Genomic DNA, 26,166 nt, shown 5'->3' on the forward strand with positions numbered 1-26,166 from the left:
ATTGCTTAGTGTATTGCTAGTATAATTTTTTTAGGATTTGTTTGTTACAGAAGAAGGTAAGCAAATTGGAAAAGGGAAGGGACAAAATATGAAACAATGAGAATAGTGAACCTGAATTATGACATGCTTTTGACACTACCTATGATGGATTCTCCTAGGAAAATACATAAATCATGATTTACTTTTACGTAGGTGTGGGAGGTAGCCTAGTGGCTAAGGTGTTGGACTACTGTTTGGAAGGTTGTGAGTCGAATCCCAGGTCCACCAAGTTGCCACCACTGGGCCACTGACAAGACCCTTAACCCTTAATTGTCAGTTGTATGAAAATGAAATAAAATGTACGTTGCTCCTGACAAACACTTGGTGTCTGCCAAATGCTGTAAATGTAATTTACATGGGTGGAATAATCAGGGGAGTTTATGACATTGATCATGCCTTGATTGATTGAGTGATTCATTCATCTGCATTAAGCTCTTCATCCTGGTCAGGGTTGTCATGGATCCAGAGCCTCTGTCAGGAACACTGAGCATGAGGCAGGAATAAACCCTCAAACACCTGTCCCTCACGAGGGCAATCTAGGGAAGCAAATGACCCTACTATCAGGACTGTTTTTCAGGTGTAAGTATTAGATGATATCTAGGCTATCGCTTTTATATTATTTTCATTTTTTTTTCAGTTATCTTTTGTCAGTTCATGTATGGCTCAAAAATAATGTTAGTAGACAGCTGCACAGTTTATTGGTGATTAAACCTATACTGTGATTATATAGTATATTATAAACTTTCCTTCCTTAGTATTCAGGATCTCAGAGAGCTTTATATGTACAGTACAAAGTGTCTACATGTCTCAAATAACTGAATGAAGGGATATGGCAATATATAGTCTTAGTTCATGCATTAGAGAGAAAAAATTGAGAGAAAATCTATGTGCAGCTGTCCTTGTTGTTCTGGCTTGTAATGAGAACCAAAGAAGGTAAATGCCAGTAAGACACAACATCAAATGACTAGAAGTCTAAAAGTCAATTATGTAGATAAGTCCTTCCAATACAGCTGTAAATATGATCACACTACAATGTATTCTCAACTAGGATTTTATCAATTTTCTCATTTCAATTCCAATTTTGTAGCAACAAATATGTATAGTGACTCGAAAAACTACACTGTACGGTGTACATGGTAAGGTTAAAATTGTCACAACAACATCTGGCTACTCATTCACTCATATGTTGTGCACTTCCTCTCACTGCAATTATTGCCAAACATCATCTTATCTTACTCCGCTGTGTATACACCTCTACAGCTGCCAGGCCTCTAATTAAAGAGAAAAAATAGCTCAGTATATCCTCAATTTAGTAGAACATTAAATATTTTAAGCTCGCACGGCTGAGCAGATTAGAAGGTTATGGTTCTATATAAGGTGGGTTGGCTAAAGCAGAGAGTGAAGTGCCAGGGTGTTATCAAGCCTATTCTATTTTAGTTTAAAAAGCTCACATTGAAAAAGCCTCTATACAATAAAAGTTATTTTATATTCTTTCTTGGGGATTTGAATAACTGAAGGTCTACATAGTAATTGTAAATGCACTTACTTATAATATCTTAAGCTGTGCAGTCCTCGTGCTATGCTCATCTACAACTCTGCTCTGATTTCGGACCATAAGCTTATTGAATTCCATAAAATTAAGTAAAAAAATCCAAAACCCATGAATCTACTGATCTGTTGATCTCTCCGTCAAAGACTTTGCGCTAACATAATAATTATATTTTTGCTGATTTAGAAGAATCTGTTCCATGAAGACTAGTTATAAACACTTCCCTTGCTCCTATTTACACTTTTTCCTTAAAGTTCCAGGTCATGAAAAGAGGTAGAGCCTTAATGTGCTTGAGAAAAAATTCAGCTTTAATATTTGCTCATAAACATTATCTGTCATATAGAACGGTCTTAAATGTAGCTCTAGTATCATTAACAGTGCCAGTTGATATATATATATATATATATATATATATATATATATATATATATATATATATATATATATATATATATAAAATAAGATTCCTATATCCTAGTTGTTACTGTTTTAAGCTTATATGTTGTGTGGCACATTTCTGCAACTGTTTCTAAAGAAAACCATTTCTAGGCATCCAGTCTTCTTTCCAGGTTTTGGCTACTAGGTCTGCATTTATAGTCCACGTTATCAGGACTTTAAGTGTATTATTAGGTCAGATATAATCCACATCCACCCCATTCCTTAAAATATGCTATTAATCACTGCCTCGCCATCTTATTTGATTAATATTAGCCTAACTGCTAACATTATTCCTTCTGAACTCAAAACTGTTGTAAAATGCTGCCTCTCAGCTACTGTCACAGTTTCTAACAGTTACTGTATATTATTTCAGGCTGTTTTTCAACTGTTCCTTAGTAAAGAGGGTAGTAATGCTTTAGGGTAGTTTATGACCTCCTCTTTGTGCTTTGGTGCCATAAATGTTTTTTGCTCTTTATTTATGGTGGCTGTTGATAAATTCCATAACAGACTTTTGATAAAGTCCATAACTTTAGCCTGCCTCTCAGCTCACTTCCTGTCTAACTGATGGACACTTCTTTATAATTTACATGCTTCCTTTCTGTCAGTTTATTAAATAGCACATTCTCGTTCTTTGCTACAACAGTGATGTTTGGTCTTTTGTTCATCTAAGTTCCTAAACATTTTAAATAAATTTACTGCCTTTGTTTTTATGAGTTTAATAACTATATTAAAAGATGTAAAAGACATTTATAATTAGTTCAGTTGTGACCTGTAGTACCATTCCTTTGCTTAACAAACTGTTTGTCTGTAATCTCTGCTTCATCTTCTGTGTAATTAATACCCACCTAACCTCTAGCACTGTTGCTTCTGATCTAATCCACTGAATTGAATAGGGTTAATCAAGGTTAATTCAGAATTCTTATTTAATCTATAGTGAAATATGCAACTAACAGCAGGAAATATGGCAATAAACAAATTGGCATCCATGCTAGGCTAAAGGTCAAGTCTAGCCATTTATCATCCATATTCCTCTCCATTGTCTGCACCCTTGACAATAAACTGGACTTCTTCAAAAGCAGCAGTAATCTCAGGACTGCCATGTCTTTGTTCTTACAGAAACATGGCTTAGTGACAGTATTCTGGACACAGCCATTCTGGAAATACTGATGGTGGTGGTGGTCTGTTTTTTTAGTCTTGAGCAACTGTTTATCACTGGTGGAGTTTACTATAAAGTGCTGACCATGCTACCATTACCATTAGGAACATGTTACCACCATGCTCATTGTTGTGGTGTACATTCCATCTGGCACTAAGCCAAAGAAAATGCTAAGAGATTTTTACATAGCTACCAGTGACCTAAAGACAGCATACCCAGAGAGATTTTTTGTTACACAAACTGGAAATCAGTGTTATCAAAATTCCACCAGCATGTTGATTCCATGACTTGTGGAACAAACACTGTAGACCTTGTTTACACTAACATTCACAGTGCTTACCTAGCTGGAACCTGCCCCATCTCAGCTGCTGAGACCACATCTGTATTATGCAAATCCCAGCATACAGACGATCATGCCACAGATTGGAACATGTTCAGAGAATGTGAAGAAAGTTAACATTACTAGCATACCTGGTTTGTGAATGTATTAGGTCAAATTTGTAAATGAACAGATTTTAATTAGAAAAAGAATTTCTGATCTCTGTGAGCTGTATATTTTTCTGAATCAACTATTCAGAGGGTTACTTCACCATTTAAAACTTTTGCCCAAATAGAAGGACAAGGGGTCAAAAAAGTGCTGTGGTGCACATTATGACCATGAGAACATATATATCAAGAGTTAGTGGATGAGATAAGACAGGGACACGTGATGGAAAGAAGATGATGGTGAGGAAGATAGGAGGTGACAGTTATAAATATAAACACTAAGGACATACACCATATATGGTAAGGCATCCAGGCCATCTCAGTCTATATGCAAAGCTACACCACTTATCTGCAATGCATTGAAAAATCTCATGGTACAAAGCCCAGAATAACATGCCAGCATGGAAAACCACCTCTGTCTGTAGTAGACATCAGAAAGTTTCTGTCCAAAATGAACCCGTGGAAAGCTGCCGGCTCTGACAGCATACCTGGCCAGGTGCAGTGATGACTGCTTAACTCATGGAAATTTTTAAGATGTCTATTATGACATCTGCAAGTTGAACAGCACATTCTCTGAGTCAAGCAACCGTCCACGTGTGCTTGAAGGTAACACCAGTAATTACCATGGAATGTTTTGAATGGCTAATCATAAAACACAGTCTTGCCACCACACTGGACCCATTTCAGTACACCTATCCAACTTCTTAACAGAGGACTCTATATTTGCTACCATCCGCCTTTCTCACCTGGACAAAAAAGACAATTAAGTAAGGATGTTCATAAACCTCTGGTCATCATTCAACAGAATCATCCAACAAAAGCTGATAATCAAACTGATTATGCTTAGTCTGACCACCCCCTGGACTTTTTGACTGAGACACCCCAGTCCTTCAAGACTGGAAACATCACCATCAGCATTACCAAAATGAACACCTGTGCTCCTCAAGGCTGTGCCCTTAGTCCACTGTTAGACCTTGCTGACTGCTGACTGTGCTGAAAAGTACAGTTCAATACACATCATCATGTTTGCTGATGACACTACAGCTGTGGCCCTCATCTGCAACACAGATGAGTCAGCATAGAGGGAGGCGATGAACCAGCCCACAAAATGGTGTTGTGACATCTTTAATGTTGATAAGACTAAAGATATGTCAGGTTGCTTGAACAACTCACCAATGAACATCAATGGAACTGTAGGGAAAGTAAAAAGTGTCTTCTTTTTGTGTCTTCTACTACTGTCTACTTCTCCTTGGCTGTCAACAGTACCTGCCTAGCCAAGAAAGCCCAGAACAGTCTCCATATCCTGCAGAGGCTGAAAAAGAGTTAAACTCCCCACACCCATACAATCTTCTGGATTGTGAGAACAGCTTGAAAAGATGATAAGTGTCTCTCTACCTACCATCAGTACTTTGTACCACATGCACTCTCACAAGTACCACAGACACTTTACATTTCCAGCATTTAGCAGACACCCTTATCCAGAGCAACTTATATTTCATCAATTTACACAACTGAGGGTTAAAGGCCTTGCTCAGGTGCCCAGCAGTGGAAGCTTGGTGGATCTGGGATTGAAACTCACAACCTTCTGATCAGTAGTCTAACACCATGCACCATGGTCATGAAGAAACCACATTTCATTCCAACACATACAAGGTATATACAGGAATGATATTTTATTCATTAGTACCTCAGTGGTAAAGACACCTGACCACTGCTCTGAAGGTTGTGTGCTCAAATCCAAAAAGTACCAAGCTGCCACTGCTGTGCCCTTGACAAGGCCCCTAACCTGGTACTGCTCAGTAGTAAAAATGAGATAAAAGTAAAATACTCTAAATAAAGGCATCTGTCAACTGCAAGAAATGTTAAGAATCAAAACCACTTGGTTTGATCATGAGCATGTTAGCAATAATTATTCCACAGAGACATTACTAGGACATTACATAGGTACTCTTTGAGCTATGAAAGACATTCATATTAGGTCTTATTCTATAACATCACATAACTTTTTCTCTTATAACTAGTGAATGAAAAGTAGAAATAAAAAGATTCATTAAATATCATTTAACATATGCACTGCTCAAATATTTACTGCATCATTGTGCTGAGTTTCTCTCTTGTTTTTAGAATTGTCCAGTAACTTTGACAAAAAATAAAACACATACATTGTATTCAACAGTAACATGAAATTAGCCTTTTTTATTTAGTTTAACATAACAGTTATAACAGTTCAACAGTGTAATTAAACATCTAATATCCTCATAATTTAGTTGTGCTGAAATCTCTCTCTAACTCTATGATTATTATCATCTATATATTTCATCTTAACAATAGTCATCACTTCATTTCTATGTATTTCTAATATGTGCCAAGATATTCATTACACATGACACAAACAAAACAAGATTAATTAAAAACAACTCCTAATTAATATAGGTGCTTGGATTGTTGAGGAACTCGGAGATCTTCTTGGACATATCATCTAGTTCGTTTGTGTTGGTGTACTTCAGGAGGTTGTAGGCACACACAAAGTAGTGTCTGAGGTAACGTTGTGACACACATTTATGCAGCTTCTGCACCAGTCGCAGCACACACTCTCGTAAGTTGCACCAATCCCTGGTGCTCGGATACTTCTCACACGTCCAGAACAGCAGAGTCTAAAGCAGAAACAGAAAAAAGCAGGGAACACACACACATGCTTATAATTGCAAAAATACTAAATTGATGTGACAAGCTGAAAATATACATATAAATAATATATATAAATAAATAAAATATATATTTATGTATATATACATTGATAGCTGTATAGCTAAAATATATATGTGGAAAATGTACAATTTAGACTCAAACAGACAGAAATTTCTGATTAAATTATTATAACAGTGTTAATAAGAGCTAGAGGAGCCTCTAGTGGAGATCACATTGGTACTGTCTGAGCATGAGTTTCATGATTGCAATACATTTGCAGTATGCAGCTAGAATACTGATTAAGAAGGTAGGCTGCACACGGCTGAGCTGAAGAGAGCAATAATACAGATAATACTTGTAAATGGTGGGTAGTGATGACAGGTTTGCTCCCTGGACACCAAACGTCCTCCTTCAGCTGACGCACAACCCTGTAACACTTCCTTCGACAGCCACCGTCCTCATCTATGCCAGCCAGCAGCACCTGCTCTGCCCGTGAGAAAGACAGCAGCCAGTGGTAATTAGAAGTAGCCATGAGGTTGAAACCAAAGGACTGCAAAGAAAGCAAAGAAAATGTGCTTAGATACTGTATGAATAACCATGCCACCTTTACATTTTAAATGATATTATTTACTTATGTTTCACTTTCTGCCTGTTTAATTGAGCTCTCATCATGGACAATGGACAGTGTGATTTTGTCAACTTAAAGCTAATGTTGACAAGTAACAAGTACTTGTTGTTAGTAAAATCACATTGTGTTCATGCATTCCTGTGAGTCTGAAAAGAGAAAACAAAGTAGTAATTCAATGTTGGGACTGTCAAGTAAGATGTAGCATGAGTTTTCAGAATATGTACTATAGTATATCATCAAGGATAAGTCATATATCATCCTGTCAAATGCCTGGACACAAAAGACAACCCAGTTCCTATCAGTGACAGTGATAGGTGAACCAGAAAAGATGTAAAGATTGTGAGAACATGAAGAATTCCCCCAAAAGCAAAACCATGTTCTGCTATGTGGCATTCCCAGTAGTAAAGGCAAGCAAGCAAACAAACAAACAAACAAACAAACAAACAAACAAATAAATAAATAAATAAATAAAATTCAGTAGTTCTGAAACTCTAATAGGGCATGCAGTAGAGCAGAGGTAGATCTCCATAATGAATTGTCTTATTTCTTGATGAACCTCCAGAATATTTTAGTTGTTTGCTAAGATGCACTGATAACCAAACATCTTTTCTGGGCAGGTCTGTTTTTGGTTATGCAATTTACAGAAGACAGAACTTCTTTAAAAAATGTAAAACTTATTTAAAAATCTTACCTATCATTAATTTGGAAACATATTTCGAGAGTTATCCAGTTACTTTGTATAAAGAAAATGCTGTGAGATTACAGGTGCATCTCAATAAATTAGAATGTTGTGGAAAAGTTCATTTATTTCAGTAATTCAACTCAAATTGTGAAATTTGTGTATTATATACATTCAGTATAGAGAGAACCACAGCTTTGAGAGGCTTGTCAAGCAAAATCGATTCCAGAATTTGCGTGAACTTTACACGGAACGGACTGAGGCTCGGGTCAAGGCATCAAGAGCCACCACACATAGACGTGTCAGGGAATTTGGCTACAGTTGTCGTATTCCTCTTGTTTAGCCACTACTGAACCACAGACAATGTCAGCGGCATCTTAGCTGGGCTAAGGAGAAGAACTGGACTGTTAGCCAGTGGTCCAAAGTCCTCTTTTCAGGTAAGAGAAAGTTTTGTATTTCATTTGGAAACTAAGGTCCTAGAGTCTGCAGGAAGGGCGGAGAAGCTCATAGCCAATGTTGCTTGAAGTCCAGTGTTTCCACAGTCTGTGATGATTTGGGGTGCAATGTCATCTGCTGGTGTTAGTCCACTGTTTTTTGAAAACTGAAGTCACTGCCCCCATGTACCAATTTGAATGAAATTTTAGAGCACTTCATGCTTCTTTCTGCTGACCAGCTTTCAAAAGATGCTGATTGCATTTTCCAGCATGATTCTGGCACCTGCCCAGATAGCCAAAAGCACCAAAAGTTGATTAAATGACCATGTTGTTGGTGTGTTTGACTGGCCAGCAAACTCATCAGACTTGAACCCCATAGAGAATCTTTTGTCAAGAGGAAAATGAGAAACAAGAGACCAAAAAAAGCAGATGAGCTAAAGGCCACTGTCAAAGAACCTGGGCTTCCATACCACCTCAGCAGTGCCACAGACTGATCACCTCCATGCCATGTCGAATTGAGGCAGTAATTAAAGCTAAAGGAGCCCCTACCAAATATTGAATACATATACAGTAATGCTCTTATGCTAATACTGTTTGATTATACAGTTTGTAGATATACCCCAGTGACACTCATGTGTGCTTTCTGAACATCCTATTCCAAGTTTAGTCCCCCTTTGCTGATATAATAACCTTTACACTTCTGTGAAGGCTTTCCTTTGTCTGGATACTGGAGTGTAGCTGTGGGAATTTACTCATTCATCCACAAAAGCATTAGTGGGATTAGGCACAGATATTTGGCAAGGAAGTCTCAGGCTCAGTCAGGAGTCCAGTTCATTCCAATGGTGTTCAGCAGGGTTGAGGTCATGGCGCTGTGCAGATCACCTGTATTTTTATATTTTGGGCCCTTCGTTCCAGTAAAGGGAAATTTCTAATGCTACAGCATTTTAAGACATCCTAAACAATTGTGTGCTTCCAACTTTAAGGCAACAGTTTGAGGAAGACCCACGATTTGGTGTGAGATGGCCACATACTTCTGCCCATGCAGAGTGTATTTCAAGTATACTATAACAGTGGTCTTCACTTACTAGAATTAATACTAATATTCATACTCATTCTAACTCTTAGATTTCATATTATATAACTATTGTTATTTGTATATATGATTACATTATATATTCATTCATTCATTTTCTACCGCTTATCCGAACTGTTCTCAGGTCACTGGGAGCCTGTGTATAGCTCAGGCGTCATTAGTCATCAATCAGGATACACCCTGGACGGAGTGCCAACCCATCGCAGGGCACACACACACACACTCTCATTCACTCACTCAATCACACACTATGGACAATTTTCCAGAGATGCCAATCAACCTACCATGCATGTCTTTGGAATATTATATTATATAATTCTTGTTATACAGTATATATGTAATTTGTATATATAATTAATAAGGGACCTAAATCACAGAAACAGAAACCAAGAACATACATAGTGGATATTTTTTCTGAATGTATAACATACACTTTCTCACCTTAATACAGCGAGTACACTCTGTGGAAGGCCAACGCTGTAGTAAACGAGGCCAGCGAGCTCTCCTGGGCCAGCAGTTCATTACCTCCACTGTGGGCACTAGATCCACTTCTATCTGTACTTCTGATGTCTCTACTGCCACCCGTACCACTGGGCCCAGTGACTCTTGCATGCTCAATTTCTCTATCATAGCAAGAGGACAGGAGGACCCAACATAAAACCACAGTATTATTGTATGGAGTCATGGTGTGTTGTGGAGAGATGATAGTAGATTGGTGTAACAAAATAATGAGCATCCAAATATGTGTGAGTACTGAATGTTTGTCCCCCCAACCTCTCTCTCTGTTGCGTGTGCGCCTAAGGCCAGCGTAGGCGATGCTAATCATGAAAGCACAGACCTTGAATGGTCTCTCTACTATAGATTTGATCTTTACTATAGATTTTATTCTTGATAGTCCAGAATTAGCAGGACAGACTAACTGAGCATCCAGAAACCACTATTATATATCCGCTACTATATATGCTGCAAATAAAAACAAAGCCACTCGTATGTTATGTTATTTATTATTTAAACTGTGCTTATTTTTTTTTTTACTTTTTCTCTTTTTCATTTTCATTTTTCACATATATAAAATGTTTCTAGTGCACAACAATAGATAAACCTCATAGTTCCTAGCTGGACTTTAACCTCCTAAGACCCGAGCTTTGGTTTGGCTTGCATTTTAGATGCAATGTGATGTCTACGTATGTACACACCAGGTTGTAGGAGGTTAAAGATCTGGTTTTTATTTTGCTTCCAGAATGTATAATTTCCTGAGATAAATCATTAAAAAATAAGCTCACCTGACAGCCCACAGGTATTAATAGCTGCCTCTACCTGCTCCTTAAAGGCACTCACTACTTTGGAGGGAACAAGATCACCTTCGATCGCCACACAGTCATCATGCCAATCCTGAATAGGACTAGTGAAGCTTTCTAGTTCCAGCCACTGGTGCAGCTTCTCTGGTTCTCGAACGGGTGAAAGAAGCTGTGAACCACTCAGTGTGTAATATCGCCACTTACGTGCCCGTCTTTCCTTATAACCTGTGAGACCTCGTACTGGCACAGAAATGAGGAACAGAGTGGGAGTCAGCACCTGCGGATACAAACAAGTAGAACGGAGAACCTTGTTTGTGATTTTACTTCATTTTGAGATTTTTACCTCATCTCAATTTACTTCATAAATGGTCTATGAAGCACATGTAAATTTTGTAATCACATAATTCACATGTAAAGTTTGAATTTCTCTGTAAAGGATAGATATTGATTACCTGCATTTACTTCAGTACTTTTACCTGAATGGCAGGATTGAAAGGTCCCCTTCCCTGAAGTAGTGCAGCCCATTTTGATGCTAGAGCAGGCTGATCCTAGAGACAACACAAACAAGGTACCGTACTGACTTTCATTAGAATTAATTCATAATTAATTATAGCTAATGACATCACACTGATAAAACAACAAAGTTACTTTGAAGCTGTTATTGTGAAGTCCTGTGTGAGCAATGGAGTGGAAGCGCATATCCTTTGAGCTGATCTCAGCAGTTAGGTCTTTGATTATTTTTTGCACCTCCTCTACAGATTTAGAGACCTGCCGGTGTCTGAGATCCACCTGTAGAGAATGCATTAATATCAAAACTTTGTCACAAATAGATTCGATCATAACTTCCTAATCTCATAATCAAATGCAAGTTCATAAATTGTATATATATATATTCATGAAAATAAACAAGTATGCCTATTTAGACACGTGCAACAATTAATAACAAAAGCAAATTACAATCCTAAATAGTACACAATTTAATTCTATAAATCACTGAAAATCCACTTATTATTTATATGACCTGATTCTGTAAATAATGCTCCAGATCCTCCTCAGTAAAGTTCGTCATTTCACAATCCTATTATGCCGTGGCTTCTTCTATGCTTTTATATCGTCTTTGTGCTTCTGAGCTTCTGAGAGATCTGGGTCTCTGTGTGTGCAACTTTTTCTTGTGCAGTCTAAGCTATGTAACATGGATGGAACTGATGGAAAAGCACTCTAGCAGATTGATCTCATTGCATTGATCTTGGTCAGATGGTAAAATGGTCCCATGGTCCTCTGGGCAGCCAAATAAACACTGATCCACTCACACAGACTACATTAGACTGATAAATAGCACAGACAAATAATCTACATGTGTAAGAGGTAAATTTCTACTACAAATGTGCAACAAAATCCCTTCTTCTCATTTTGAGTAGTGTCACTCATATGAGGATGAGGTTCCCATTTGAGTCTGGTTCATCTCAAGGTTTCTTCCTTTACCATTAAAGGGAGTTTTTCCTCACCACAGTCACCTGAGTCACCTCAGACTTGCTCATTGGGGATAAATACAATCACATTTAAATATATCTAACATTAATCTTGATTTTTTTTACTCTATTAATCTTTATATTATTCTTTATATTAACCTTTTGTTCTATGTTTATGTTCTTTAAAGCTGCTTTGAGACGATGTCAATTGTTAAAAGCGTTATACAAATAAATTTGAATTGAATTGAATCGAATAAATAAAGAGAGAAGATGACTTTTATATGTAAGAAAATTCTAAAGGTATCAGTATTATCTGAGAAATTCTTTTAAAGTAAAGCATTAATTAGGACCCACTGAGCTACTAATGACCTGAATATGCTTCAGCCCTACATTTCTTTCTACTAAGACCATGTGCATGAGATGTTGAATACAGTGTCTGTCTGACTTGTGTACAAAGTCAAAAGTGTGTGCGTCCTGACTTTAAAGCATTAATTGTAATTCTTTCAGTTTGATAAGTTTGTAATTCTTACAGATATTTAGTAGCATTCTACAAGGGTTCGCATTCACATAAACATTTAAACAGTAGCTCTGTTCTTAATACTGCATTTCCAGTATAACACATTTACTGAATCCAAACACTCTTCAACATTTTTCTATTCTGAATACAACTGTTTGACAGAACTATAAAGCAGGGAAGGTGAGGGTTAAATCCAAGGGCTCTGATTAGACAGGAAATCTATCAGATCCCTGTAAAACCCTAGGACTTATCCATAAAAATGCCTGTGGAAGGAAGCTCATAGCACTAACCTGTCAGATGGCCTACTATTAATCCTAGCACTACTATTGTATTGATATTTCTGCAGTCAGTACTCTGATGTTTGAATAATCTTAATTACCTAAATATGTTGTCATGAATAACAATGTTAGAGCCATTATATTTATGATCTACATAGCCTAAAACTATTCTCTATACTTAAAAATTCACTGTTATTGGTCATTGTTAGTATATGCCTTAAATAGCATAAAATAATGAATTGCACATTAACTCCTAGATTACTATCCTTGGAGGCTGATATATCTGTGATTAAAATGATTAAAGACTTTGAGGAAATAACCACTGCGGGTTCAATGTGGTGTTTGGCGCCATCTTGTGGTTTGTTTATCACACTGCAGTTACTATATTTCTGACTACAATATTATTACACTACAAATCCCAGCAAGCATTTCTCCTTCACGCACGGCAACAAACCGCTGTGTTCTGGGCACAAGACGGTTTAGACTTGAGCTCCGGTGGAAATGGGAGGATTTTTTTTTTTTTTTTTTAGAATAAATTGAGGTATGACACGTCACCTCTTTTTAGCTTAAATGCTATCGTGCTCTAATTTTACGACAATATTAGCCTTTACGACAAGCCGCACAAACTGAACTAAATCTGATCTCGTACAATCGCCAGTCGTTCTTAAACCGTATGCTGAGTATAGGTTAAAAATAACGTGATATAAAATTTTGCTTTCATCGTGGACGCTTAATGTACGTTTTAATCAGTAATATAAAATTAAAGTGACCTTAAATTTAAAATAAATAAATAAATAATAAAAAACGTCGCACAGAAGTGACGTATATCCTCGTCGCCTTCGATCATTCATAAAAATAATCATAAACAAAGCGGTTTTCATGACAGACGCAAAGACGTGTTCATTTTACACCGCTTGTAAAAGTGCTGGCTGATATAAAATAGCCTGTCTGTAGTTTTATAATCCCTCTCCTTTGTGTTCCCTTATAGAAACCTATTTTCTGCGAGTTTTAGTGTCCATAAACATGAGAGTCCACATGAGACAAATCCTCCTTAACATTAATACAAAGAAAAGAATAAGGGACAAATGGAGGGAGAGAAGGCACTGAGACCATCAGCATTTGTTCTCAAAAAGTGCTGTTTAAAGGTGTCAAGCTGTTAGTGAGATGGAGCCCCACTTCCTCTTTACAGTAGACTTCACAAATTGCAAATGAAGGATTGTTTCTTGACAAGTTACATTACTAAACATATGCGGCAGGTTTGGTGTCAATTCATAAGGCTCCCATAGACTCCAATATCTAACAATAATGATAATAATAATAATAATAATAATAATAATAATAATAATAATAATAATAATGATAACACATAGTAGAAAACAGAACTGTCTAAAGTGCATGGCAGTATTTTGTGATGTATTCAATTCAATTCAAGTTTATTTGTATAGCGCTTTTTTACAATTGACATCGTCTCAAAGCGGCTTAACAGAACATAAACATATAACAAAAGGTTAATATAAAGAATAATATAAAGATTAATAGAATACAAAATTCAAGATTAATATTAGATATATTTAAATGTATATGTATTTATCCCCAATGATCAGGTCTGAGGTGACTTAGGCAGCAGTGGCAAGGAAAAACTCCCTTAGACAGTAAAGGAAGAAACCTTGAGAGGAACCAGACTCAAGGGGAACCCATCCTCATATGGGTGACACTGGAGGGTGTGATTATAAAAATACAGTAGAAAAAGATGTTATATAGATGCAAAAGATCACATGGAGTTCACATCTCCTTTTAAGTATCGCAGAGTCTGACTGGAGCTGGTAGATCTCTAGATGCCTCAGGATTCTCAGAGTCAGCCTCATCTCAGTGGAGGTCCGAAATCTTAATCGCACGGAAGACGATCGGAGCTGGTACAATTTCTGGATGCCTCGGGATGGGTAGAAAGAGAGAAGCAGTGGAGAGGGATTAACATATCTGCTGTTCATAAAATGTGCAGGTCTGATATAATAGTGCACAATATATACAAAATCTCCTTTAGTCACAGTAGTTGTAGAAGGTGTACGTTGTTTGGTGCAACCGTCAATCATTTAGTGGTAAACATTTGCATTCAAACTAGGTTATGATAAAACTATCAGCTTGTGAAACTATTCTAGAGTTCTAGAGAAACTATAGACATTGAGTGCAAGAATACAGAACAGGACATGGGCTGTAAACTGTAAACTATTAGGTAGTGTAGCTGCAGTAGGTATATACATAACTCCAGTAAGTATAATGTTCCATAAGGTGTCTGATGCAGCTTTGTACAGTGTGTGCAGTGGCATTGAGCCATACTGGGTTATGTGTTTGACTAGGCAGGGTGAGCTTTGGGAGACAGCAGGGTGTTGGGTAATCTGCCTGCCTCAGGAAGGAAACTGTTGGGGAGTCTGTTGGTGTTGATGCGAATTCTCCTGTACTTTCAGACGGAAAAAGAGCTTAGTGGCTGAGGTGTTGGACTACTGATCAGAAGGTTGTGAGTTTCAATCCCATTTCCACCAAGGTGCTACTGCTGGGCCCCTGAGCAAGGCCTTTAACCCTCAGTTGCTCAGATAAAATGTAAGTTGTTCTGGATAAGGGTGTCTGCTAAATGCTGTAAATGTGAATAAGATCATTGGGCTAATTGTTGGGTTAATTTTATTTTATTTTTTTGAATTAGCACAAAGTGTGAACTGATCTTCCTATGTATGTCTGTGTGCTTGGTGTAATATATAAGTTTCTTCAAGGATTACAGGTTTTTATATAGTTATTGGGGTTGTTGCTTGATTCTTAAACCCCATAGAGCTTCTCCCTCTCTGATAGGGAATCACTGTTATTGGGTTATAGAAAATTTCAGGGTTTCTAAGGAGGAAGAAACAAAACACTCTAGCATATTAGGGACTTTGTCTTCCTCATACTTAAGGGTGTTGTTCTGTGCACTCAACATTTTACTGGAAATGCTTAAAGATTCCATTTGTTGTTTATTCAGGCCATTTTCTGATGTTTGCTTGTGTTCTCCTTTTCAGCACAATGAGCTACTCTGCATTGCTGCGACTGTACGCTGGAAACAGACTCCTGTTTGTCTACAGTGGCGTCAGTCTTCGCCTGCTTAGCTCCAGACCTCGATCTGTTCGTAGCTTAAGAGAAAGCCTGCGCCTCCTGCAGCTGCCTGAGGATGAGGTCAGCAGCAATGCCGCAGTCAAAGAAGCCTACTTGTGCATGGCCAAACTGTATCACCCTGACTCTGGAGCCCCCACCGCTGATGCTTCTTTATTCTCTCACATAGAAGAGGCTTACAGAGTTGTACTAGCTCACTTAGCACGGCAAAGATCTACATCTCAGAACACTCAAGAAGAGGAAGAGGAGGAAAAAGTTAAAGGTCATACACCACAACACAGACAATACCTCAGCTATGAAGGCATGGGCTCTGGAACACCCAGCCAGCGTGAACGACAGTATCGGCAGTTCCGGATGGACAGAGCTACAGATCAGGTGTTGGAGTACCGCTACAAAGCCATGGAGAAAGCAGCAGCAGAAGAAGGAGCCATGGTTCAGAGGGATATGCGTCTGCGTAGCAAGAAGATCCAGATAACACAGGCTATGGAGAGGCTGGTTGAGGATCTCATCCAGGAGTCTATGGCACGCGGTGATTTCCGTAACCTCGGCGGCGCCGGCAAACCACTCAGCAAGTTTGAGCACAACCCCTATGCAGACCCCATGACCCACAACCTCAACCGCATCCTCATTGATAACGGCTACCAACCTGAATGGATCGTGGCACAGAAGGAGATTAGAGAGACAATTGAGAAGATGCGCAAGAGACTACAGAATGTCCGGGCCAGACTTGGAGACCCAATGAAACACCCTGAACAGATCCAGTGGAAAGAACACTGTGCCTCTTTCTCTGACGAACTGGCTAAACTCAACAAGAAAGTAGACAATTTCAACTTGATCGTGCCTCTGATGAGTTTGCAGATGGTTCATTTTAATATGAAAAGAGAGTTGGAGAAAGTACTGAAAACTGATCAACAGCATAGAAAGGAGAAGGAGCTAGAGGAAGAGCGGAAGCGTATAGAAGACAGAGAGAATGCAACAACCTCTCAGCAGAACTCTAAGCAAGGTCTTATTACATGGATGCAGAGTCTGCTCAAATGAAACGACGTCTGAATAATGCTGTATTTCAAAACACTGCTGTAAACAGCACCAAGTTGAAGAGACTACACAAGTCTTTAGAATGATTTACATTTTATTTGACTGTTTAAAAGAAAATATATTAATCAGCTCAGTTCTCATGATGACTCTCATTGTGACATCAGCATCATGTAAATAAAAAGCATATTTAAAGTAATACATAGTGTTCTATCCTTTTAAGGTAAGTATTCTATTTCAGATACAAACGGTCAGGATGTGATTATTGGGAATTTTTAGAAAGCTATAATCTAATCTTTTGACAAATTTAACTATGTTATCAGTCTAAAAGCAACATGTTTGAACTCAGCAGTCATCATCAGTTACCCGAAATCACTTGCTGTCCTAGTTTCTTGCCTCTTTATCCTGGCAGGTTCTGCAGGGCTGCAGGGTTTCCAATAACCACAGACTCTTTTTTGAGAGCCTGTCTTATGGTTGCTGACGGAGCCAGAACCTTCACCCAGTCTCTGGCTATATACTGGTGGTATGGATCCTGCGAGTTCTCCAGCTTTTTTGAGCGGATGTAGCTGAACATGATGCCGAAGGTAAAAAAGCTGAAGAGACCAACCATCAGTAAAATGTAGATGAATCCTTGGCTCTGAACTTTAACTGGCACTGTGCTGAAAGGCTCGGCTGTCTGGTGAGCAGCAGGAGGGAGAGGCTTTGCTGGAAAGTTCCAGGTTTCATTAAGATAGTGCTGAAGCAAGGAGAGCAGGAGAGACTGCACATCTGAACGATTTTGTGCTAGCATATTTTCCTTTGCTAGGTAGAAAAAAGAAAAACAAGTTAACATTGTTTCATTATTTTGAATTACAACTTATATACAGTTCAATATCAGGAAAATCACCAAATGCCTTGATTTAAAAAAAAAAAGTCATACAGAAAACTATTGAAAAAAAGACATACCGTTTCTAAAATGATTTGATGAAGTGCAACCTGTGGTGTACAGTCCCTCCCTGGATCGTATCTCATAAATTATAGGCACACTGAGACTATGGATCCACCCACATATATGAAACACACACACACACACACACTCCCTCAAGTCATCAGCACATTTAATGAGTCTGAAAAGAGTGAAGGTCAGCAAGGGCAACGTTCTCATATCATCACTACATGCTATTCAAATATGCTTTATATTCCCAAGCCATGAAATGATTTGAATGACCTCTAATAAGTAGATGTGGGGGGGGGTAAAAAAAAAGTGCGTATCGAGTGAGATCAGACAGAAAACAGTGTGTACAGACATCCGTATGACCTTGAGGTTTAATAGCACTACAGCACAGGAGGGAACAATGCTGCACATTGAAATAGGCATCGGTGATGACATGCGAGGTCTTTTTGAGCCTCATGGATTCTATTTCTAGAGTAATCCGTGCTTCACCTTGAAAGGTCCTCTACATGCGTCATTACTTCATTATACCACTGTATGAAAGCCCACTCATTCCTTCAATGGATTGAAAGTGAATTCATTTCAAAACACTTCAGTGGATTGTGGGTCCAACATGAAAAAAAAAAAACATAAATGTAACCAAGACAAAATGGTACATATACTTCAAGGACAACTGTACAAGTCAAAATCCTGATTTATTATTTTGGTTGTTAAGGTACAAATCACAATACGTACATCCAGATCTGTTACTGAGTCGACAAGATTGTGGAAACCAAACAAGTTCTTTTATATTTCTGAACAATCGGACAATTAAGACGTTACAATGAGGTAAACAGACGCACACAGTCGAACAAAATGAACAGAGCAGACGTTAGTACAATGACTTCCACCATGTAACACGTTACGTGCAAATCTTAGTAAAGGGCCTAAAGGTCGTCCCTCGTTAAAACCGACTGTATTACAGTGTTAAGGTCAAAGGAAACGAATGCAAATTACAGTCATGACAAATTATTTCCATACAAATATTATCAAGATGATACAATATGTCAGGATTTGGCAATAAACATTTCATTCCTACTGACCAAAAATAATATTTGTCAAATTAGTCGTAAACAAGTGGTTAATTCAACATATATCATGATTTTTCAGACAGGAAGCTTATTAAATATAATCTGTATTTCATCTTCCTTGTTTTCCCTTACAACAAACAAATAAAAAAAAAATCCAAAACCCATAACCACAAATGTTTAAGTCTAACATTAACAGAATCCTACAAAGGCTCGCCTACAAAGGCAAACTGTGATGAGTTCCATCATAAAAATTCTCCTTGCACTGTCCTAAAACATGCATCTCAAATTAAAGGAAATAAATAAAGCCAGAACAGAAGGCTTTTGTTCTCTGTAGCCATAGTCATCAGTGGAAACCATCCATGAAATCCCAATGACCTTTAGATGTGGAGAAATGAGCCACTTTATCAACAAATGCATGCAATAAACTCACTTCCCCCTGAAAGACAGTGCAGATGTATTATGTCTTTTCCTGCAGGACTGAGCTCTGACTGAACGCTTCCCCTATGCGGACAGACTACCTGCACGCCTGACAGTCCAGAGACAGAAAAACAAACTTAACAGGACAAGGACGTTCTCCTCATGCTCACTGGGTGATGGAGGAGCTGTAATCTGGACGTCGGGTCTGGATGATTTTGGGTCGCGGCTGTCTGAAGCTGTCCGAATCGTCCTCGGCACCGGAGCTGTCCTGTTCACTCTCGCACACGTGCACCACCACGCTGGGGGTAGTCGGGGTTCCAGAGTGTAGCTCGTATTTTTCCCCTACAGATTGATACAATGAGTGAAGATTAGCAACAAACACACTGCATCTTTTTTTTTTTTTTCTATTTTAAGAAATACAACCAAGCAGTTTTCTTTTTTATTGTAAGCATGAAGGCACCTGGGCCAAGTCTGGCGATGGCACAGAGAAGGTCGTAGTTGATGAAAGGTGTGGCATCCTGACGCTGTTCCCATCCCACAGGAGGAGATGGAGGTGGAGAGAGGAGGAACTGCTTCTCTGGTTTAGGAGGCTCCAAACGTGCACTTCCTATATTTACTGACTAACAGAATCAAAAAGACAGAGCAATGATTAAAAGTATTGTAAACTTTTTTACCATGTCTGTCCCAGAAATAAAACTTTTGTTGCAAGTCATAGATACGAGAAAATAAATATAAATAACATTAATATACCTGAGCAAAATAAAGTCTGAGCTCCGAGCCATTGAAGTCGCTCTTGTGGAGTCTTGCTCTTGCCTCTGCAGCTGCCAGAGCGTTGCTGAAGTTAATTCTCACTCGCCTGAAGCTCTTGAAATACTGAAAGGTAACTTCACTATCAAAGGCACGGAAGAGCTCCTCGAAACCAGCCTGAGGGAGAAAGAAAACACTGAAATTATTACATTGAAATCTGGAAACATATTTTTCCAACAAGTTTTATTTATTTATTTAATACAGGCTATTTCATGACATTTTGTGAGTGTGTCTATGTCAATCCTCAGTGACTCATGAAATGCTAATGCGTACACAAGGCCTGTAAATGACTGGCTTTAGCTCCACAAGATCCTGGTTTCCAGGGTAACAGGGCGATTCACTGAGGGATGCAAGAGCACAGACAAATGATGGTGGGCAAAACTGGATCAGACCCCATGCAAAACTGTCAAAATTGCATTATGAGCCAACTGCCTGATCCGCAGTCATTTACCACACAAGTCTGTTTGTGTGTGTTTGACTTATGTCATCGCTCACGTCAGACTCATAGCTCTGATTCGCTCCTTGTTCGTCATTCCACCCCTGCTTGTTTGCATTGCTTTCCATTTTCCCAATCTTTTCTTGTTCCTTTGTCTGACATTGTGACTAACTGATTAACTCACAGTAGTGACAGACTGGATGAAGGTATTCTGGAAAAGCCTAGCATAACTGAATAGCATATTAGCACAGTGACAATGTGTTAATGCCACTTAAACATTCCTCATCTCACCATCCTCACTCTCCGCTGCCTAATATCTGTCTGCCATCCTTTAGCCACAGAAATCTGACTACTGACCTGATGTTACGCTGATGTTTTTTAAATCAATGTTGCTTTAGAGCATCTGTCCTGTACTGTAGCAGAATGGTGTGTCCTGTCATGCTGCTTCACATAACTGTTCTCAGATATTTCTGCTTCATTAACAACCTAGGATACATTTCTGGAATCGATCTAACAAACCTTGCTTTTTTTAACCAAGTGATGTTAAAATGTCAGAAATTTGCAGTACAGTTTTATATCCATTATAATCCATCCACAATGTAAATCTACTCTTACTAGTCTGACACGGTCACAATCAGTAGTTTTGTGGTGCACAGAAACAATCATTCTCTAAAAGCAGTAAAATACAGTACCCTGGCCTCAGGTCTATTAAACATATCCAGATCCTCTAGGGATGCGATAAGGCAGAAGCGGTTGCACTTCATGGTTTTCAGGTGCATGATGGAGGCTTGCCGAATCCTGCAGCGGACTTGAGAAGTGAGAAATCTGAAAGGGGTCCGTTTTGCCTTCCCCAGCGTGAGAGCAGAATGAGAACGTGAGCAGAAATAAATCCTAGTCTTCTTTAATTTCCCTGTTGGGTGTAATGTCCTTTCTCTTCTTTCTCTATCCTTCTCTTTTGGCTGTTGAAGTCAAGGCTGAGGTTGATGCCGGAAATAGGTCAGAGCCAAAATGAGCAACACGTCAAAACCAGCAGAAAGAGAGCCAGTGAGAAAGAAGATAACGATGGAGGCACGTTGTCTTGTTAACAGAGCACAGGAAAGTTGTGTTGTCCAAAAAGATTCTTCTGGATGGGACCACGTGTTTTTAGACCACTGATTTAACGTCTCTGAGACTCACTGCACACTTGCTTGCTTGTTCTCTGCTCTTTATGCAAGGACCTCAACAGCGCAGTGACAGGCCCGCCCCCCTCAGGAAGGGAGGGAGTGAAACTATAGTCCTCCTTCCTTAACAGCTCTTCAACCAGACTGCGGTCTGTGCTGACTCATCTCCACACAAACTCTTGCACGAGGGCTGGAAAATGTGTGTCACTGCTGACTACAGCCTAAACTCAGTTTTACCGACCTCAGTCCACTCCGTTCTGACACATTCCTGCTAGGCATGTATTGTTGGAAAACATTCATCTATCAAACTGCAACCTTCTCTCGGTCCCTGAACACCCTCCCTTCACAAGCGGGATGGAAAATCTAAATCAGCTGAGCTGTGCGATGAAGCAGCTGTGTTATCAAGAGCTCCCTGCAGCATATTTTCCATGGGTGTTAATTCCCTTCATCTCTCTCTCTCCCTCTCTCTGATGTCCTCTGTTTTTGCTCTTTATCTGTTTGTTCCCCCACCCTTTCTCTCTGAATCCAGAGACAGTGTATTTGTCCCTTTATTGCTGCGCAAGTCAGTCCTTCATTTTAAGTGGCATTCAGCACAAAGACGTCAGACTTATTTTTACACATGACGTCTTTCTTTCCGTGTCTGGCAAGCCAAACAAATACAGGCCTTCTCCAGCCTGAAGCCTCTCAGGTGAAATAGTCAAAGCATTGTGTCACTAGAATGAGCACCACTATATCTAAACACTCATTTGTGTTTGTGTGCGTGTGTGTGTGTGTGTGTGTGTGTGCTGAGCAAGCAAGACCATTATTTGAACAAGGCCAGACCACTTATGCAGTGGAAATGTGGAAATTTGAAACCAACCTACACCAAAGGGAAAGAATGTAGGTGCTGTAAAGCTTCTAACAAGATTGACATTTAATAAATGACCACATATTCTGGTCAACCTAAACCGTTCATTTACAAGAGCTATAAAACCTTCAGATCACATTAACAGATGGAGACATTTCTCTAAACACAAGCAACATGCAGAGGATCATTCATTACACATACTAAAAAGTCTGTAATTTATCTACCTCTTGATTCTATACCATTATATATTAGTATCCTTTTAACATCATGGGGAAAAAAACTGGCATGTTACGGACCACTAAATAACGACCGTTTGAATTGCTGCTAAACAATAATAAAAGGCTTTGGGTAATGACTGGTGATGATGTAAGCAGAATAGGCCACATGAAGTCCATCATGCAGTAAACAAGTCACAAAATGAAGCCCATGTTACATAGCTGAACTTGCACACACAGCTTTTGTAAAGCCTCCTTATGATCCTTTTGGTCTCGTTCCCAATGTCCTTTAGAAGACTTTCCTGAATCGGAATAGGAACAACTTGCACTTTCCACAGACTGAACTGTTTATGAGCTTTAAGGAAACATACCGCAGTCCAGTTGCACATTTCCAAACTTTCCAGAGATACTAAACTCAGTGGAATCTTCCATCACATGATTATCAGCCGACTCTTACAACATGGTGCATTTTAAAATATTTTATCTTGAGTTGCCCTGATAGGAAAATCAGTTAATAAGGAAATAAATCAGTTAATCAGTGAATAATGACTGGTAAATGAGTACAAAGTACAAAGAATATAAAGTACAAACACCTCAGAATTCATAGATCAATCAGATAAGAAAAAATAGAATAATCATGAAAAGCTAATTTCAGATTTACAATTATATAATGATACTTATTAATAAATAATAACCTTAAAAATAGATTTGTATGAATACAATATTAAATGATATATAACAATAATAAATACTACACAGGCACAAAAAAATAGCTTTTTTCATTTCTGTAGAAAGTTAATCATTGAACAAACATTTAGCAATGACAACTGTTTTTCTTTCTGTTTCCTGCCTAAGTCAATGTTGATTAAGTCATTTTTGATACTAAAAACGTGCATGGTGCAATGATGAAAACATAATGGCAACATTTAGCACAGTGGCAAACCGAACCACACCAATGGTTTAAATGCTTTTCAGAAATCTGAACACTATTTCACTATTCAAATTTTCCTGTTCCACTCAAACACACTTTCTGTTTCCCTCTCGCTGTTTTTTTCCTGTCCTACCTGGATACGTATGTATGTATGTATGTATGTATGTATGTATGTGTGTGTGTGTGTGTGTATGCGTGTACGTGTGTGTGTGGGTGTTTTATTTTAAACTTAACTTTCCTCTGATCATAATCCCCTCAGTTATTAAATCAGTTATTAAATGTCAACAACCATGGAAAACTCAAATTAATTGAACACTTAATTATCTCTTAACATTTAAGGTGCAAAATGAAATAAAATGTAAGAAATGCTTAATAAAGTGTAATAAAATAGTGCAAATTGTTAAATATAAACATAGAGAAACCTGAGAATTTAGGGCAAGTTTAGTGCTCACGTGTCTATCGCGATACATATCTGTATCGTTTTATCGCCCAGCCCTAGTATGTATGTATGTATGTATGTATGTATTAATGTATGTATGTGTCTGTGTGTATGTATGTATGTATGTATGTATGTATGTATGTGTGTGTATGCATGTATGTATGTGTGTGTATTTGTGTATGTATGTATGTGTGTGTATGTATGTGTGTGTGTATGTATGTACGTATGTATGTGTGTACGTATGCATGTATGTATGTGTATGTGTGTGTGTGAATGTATGTATGTGTGTGTATGTATGTGTGTACGTATGCATGTGTATGTGTGTGTGTGTATGTATGTATGTATGTGTGTGTGTGTATGTATGTATGTATGTATGTGTGTGTGTATGTATGCGTGTGTATATGTATGTATGTATGTATGCGTGTGTATATGTATGTATGTATGTGTGTGTGTGTGTGTGTATGTATGTATGTATGTATGTATGCGTGTGTATATGTATGTATGCGTGTGTATATGTATGTATGTATGTATGTATGTATGTGTGTGCGCGTGCGTGCGTGTGTATGTATGTATGTATGTATGTGTGTACGTATGTATGTGTGTGTGTATGTATGTATGTATGTATGTATGCGTGTGTACATGTATGTATGTATGTATGTATGTATGTATATGTGTGTGTATAAATGACCAAGATGCTTCGGCAAATTAATAAGTGAAGTCATTCAGTGATTCGCTTTTTCAGCATTAAAGTGGATATAAATTTATGGACCTATTTTTTCTCTCGTTTGCTCCCAATATCGCTGCTACAACAGACAATAGTTTAATGCAGCTTACAGCCCATGTTCTATAGATTTACTCTCCTGCACTCATCTCACACTGCTGGTATTTACATTTTATACGTATTGTGTTGTTACCTTGAACCTGGAGAAACTATATTTTGTTCCAGTGTTTGCAAACTATAAAGAGGAACGACAATAAAAGCCCACTTGACATTGACTTAATTAAAAAAGGTATTTATTGGTCTTGAATATTTTAAGCTACAACGGGAAAGAGAGACATATTACAGATCTGTGATCTGTTCATAATTCTTTCAGAAACACAAGTTCCATGTTTTGACATTTATTTTTCAGCTAACAAAAGGCACTAGCATAAACACAGCTAGCAGACTAAAGGTGAAAGTCAACTACTCACTCTTAGCTGTCCGTGTCGGAGCACATCTTCATCCACTTTCCATGCAATTAGAGAATCAGGTAAAGCAGTGAAGTGCACGTTCACCAGGTTCTCTTCCTCCGCCATGTCCGCCTGCTGCATGACAACCAGACTCCAAAGTAACGTTACAGCTAGCTAATGTCAACTAGTTAGCTTTACAGCCACCCGAGCAGCTTGTTAGCCTGCTAACAAGCTAATACATTTAGGCACAAAAAAAACGCTTGAATAAACAGATATCCTGCAAACTTGCGTAATATTTTAGCTATTTAGATGTTTAGCATCTAAACAAACGGTCGTTTGCCGATCAATAAAATAAAGTTAAACCATAAAACAGCTCATGTGAACCGCATGCGGAATTTTTAATTTAACTACCGTTGGAGCGTATTTCAAAATAAAAGCCTAACAAACACTAATATTTCATTCGTAAAAATTTTTTTACATAAAATTGAAAAAAAAAAGATGTTGTACTCTAATATTTTAGGCTATTTATAGAGGCTGTAAATGTAATTATTTAACCCAATACTCAGTGTAAACTTTTATACTGGGCAGTCATTTGAAAGTCAGCTAGTTCAGGGCGCGACGTCACACATCTGATTTCGAGTGTGAGGTTTACATACAATGATGCCACCTCATTTCAGGAGAACGGCTACACGTGGATTATTTGACTTTTTTAAGCATAATCAAATAGAGAAAATGGAAAAAAAAAAAGTGATTGCTAGTACAGCTTGGAATGAATGTGGCACAACAAATAGCCATTCTGTTTAAACTGTAGAGATATTATTAAAAAT

General features: G+C 38.2%; 4 protein-coding genes across 6 annotated transcripts; 1 reads left to right on the top strand and 3 right to left on the bottom strand.

Annotated features, from left to right (window-relative positions):
- Positions 1–5,955: 5,955 nt before the first annotated feature.
- Positions 5,956–11,641, bottom strand: mab21l3 (mab-21-like 3). The gene is made up of 7 exons (XM_060877291.1): positions 11,510–11,641; positions 11,137–11,277; positions 10,965–11,036; positions 10,474–10,765; positions 9,632–9,813; positions 6,712–6,906; positions 5,956–6,322 (listed from the first exon to the last, which is right to left on the bottom strand). Exons 1-7 carry the CDS (start codon positions 11,555–11,557, stop codon positions 6,089–6,091), a joined length of 1,164 nt encoding a protein of 387 aa, XP_060733274.1. The 5' UTR covers positions 11,558–11,641; the 3' UTR covers positions 5,956–6,088.
- A 1,535-nt stretch (positions 11,642–13,176) lies between these two features.
- dnajc28 (DnaJ (Hsp40) homolog, subfamily C, member 28) lies at positions 13,177–17,115 on the top strand. 2 transcript variants are annotated; one of them, XM_060876291.1, is made up of 3 exons: positions 13,180–13,293; positions 15,215–15,347; positions 15,794–17,115. In XM_060876291.1, the coding sequence occupies exon 3, from the start codon at positions 15,798–15,800 to the stop codon at positions 16,920–16,922; it is 1,125 nt and encodes a 374-aa protein (XP_060732274.1). In that variant the 5' UTR covers positions 13,180–13,293; positions 15,215–15,347; positions 15,794–15,797; the 3' UTR covers positions 16,923–17,115. The 2 variants fall into 2 exon arrangements, with proteins under 2 accessions (XP_060732275.1, XP_060732274.1); XM_060876292.1 differs by lacking the exon at positions 15,215–15,347 and having other exon boundaries at positions 13,177–13,293.
- Positions 17,116–17,220: 105 nt separating this feature from the next.
- LOC132850126 (uncharacterized) lies at positions 17,221–17,730 on the bottom strand. Its single transcript, XM_060876296.1, has one exon. The coding sequence runs from the start codon at positions 17,704–17,706 to the stop codon at positions 17,317–17,319; it is 390 nt and encodes a 129-aa protein (XP_060732279.1). The 5' UTR covers positions 17,707–17,730; the 3' UTR covers positions 17,221–17,316.
- Positions 17,731–18,523: 793 nt separating this feature from the next.
- Positions 18,524–25,736, bottom strand: rcan1a (regulator of calcineurin 1a). 2 transcript variants are annotated; one of them, XM_060876294.1, is made up of 4 exons: positions 25,361–25,736; positions 20,085–20,258; positions 19,795–19,954; positions 18,524–19,676 (listed from the first exon to the last, which is right to left on the bottom strand). In XM_060876294.1, the coding sequence occupies exons 1-4, from the start codon at positions 25,478–25,480 to the stop codon at positions 19,501–19,503; spliced, it is 630 nt and encodes a 209-aa protein (XP_060732277.1). In that variant the 5' UTR covers positions 25,481–25,736; the 3' UTR covers positions 18,524–19,500. The 2 variants fall into 2 exon arrangements, with proteins under 2 accessions (XP_060732277.1, XP_060732278.1); XM_060876295.1 differs by lacking the exon at positions 25,361–25,736 and adding an exon at positions 21,270–21,772.
- Positions 25,737–26,166: the final 430 nt, after the last annotated feature.

This window comes from Tachysurus vachellii, chromosome 8 (genome assembly GCF_030014155.1).
Source record: "Tachysurus vachellii isolate PV-2020 chromosome 8, HZAU_Pvac_v1, whole genome shotgun sequence".
NCBI lineage: Eukaryota > Metazoa > Chordata > Actinopteri > Siluriformes > Bagridae > Tachysurus > Tachysurus vachellii.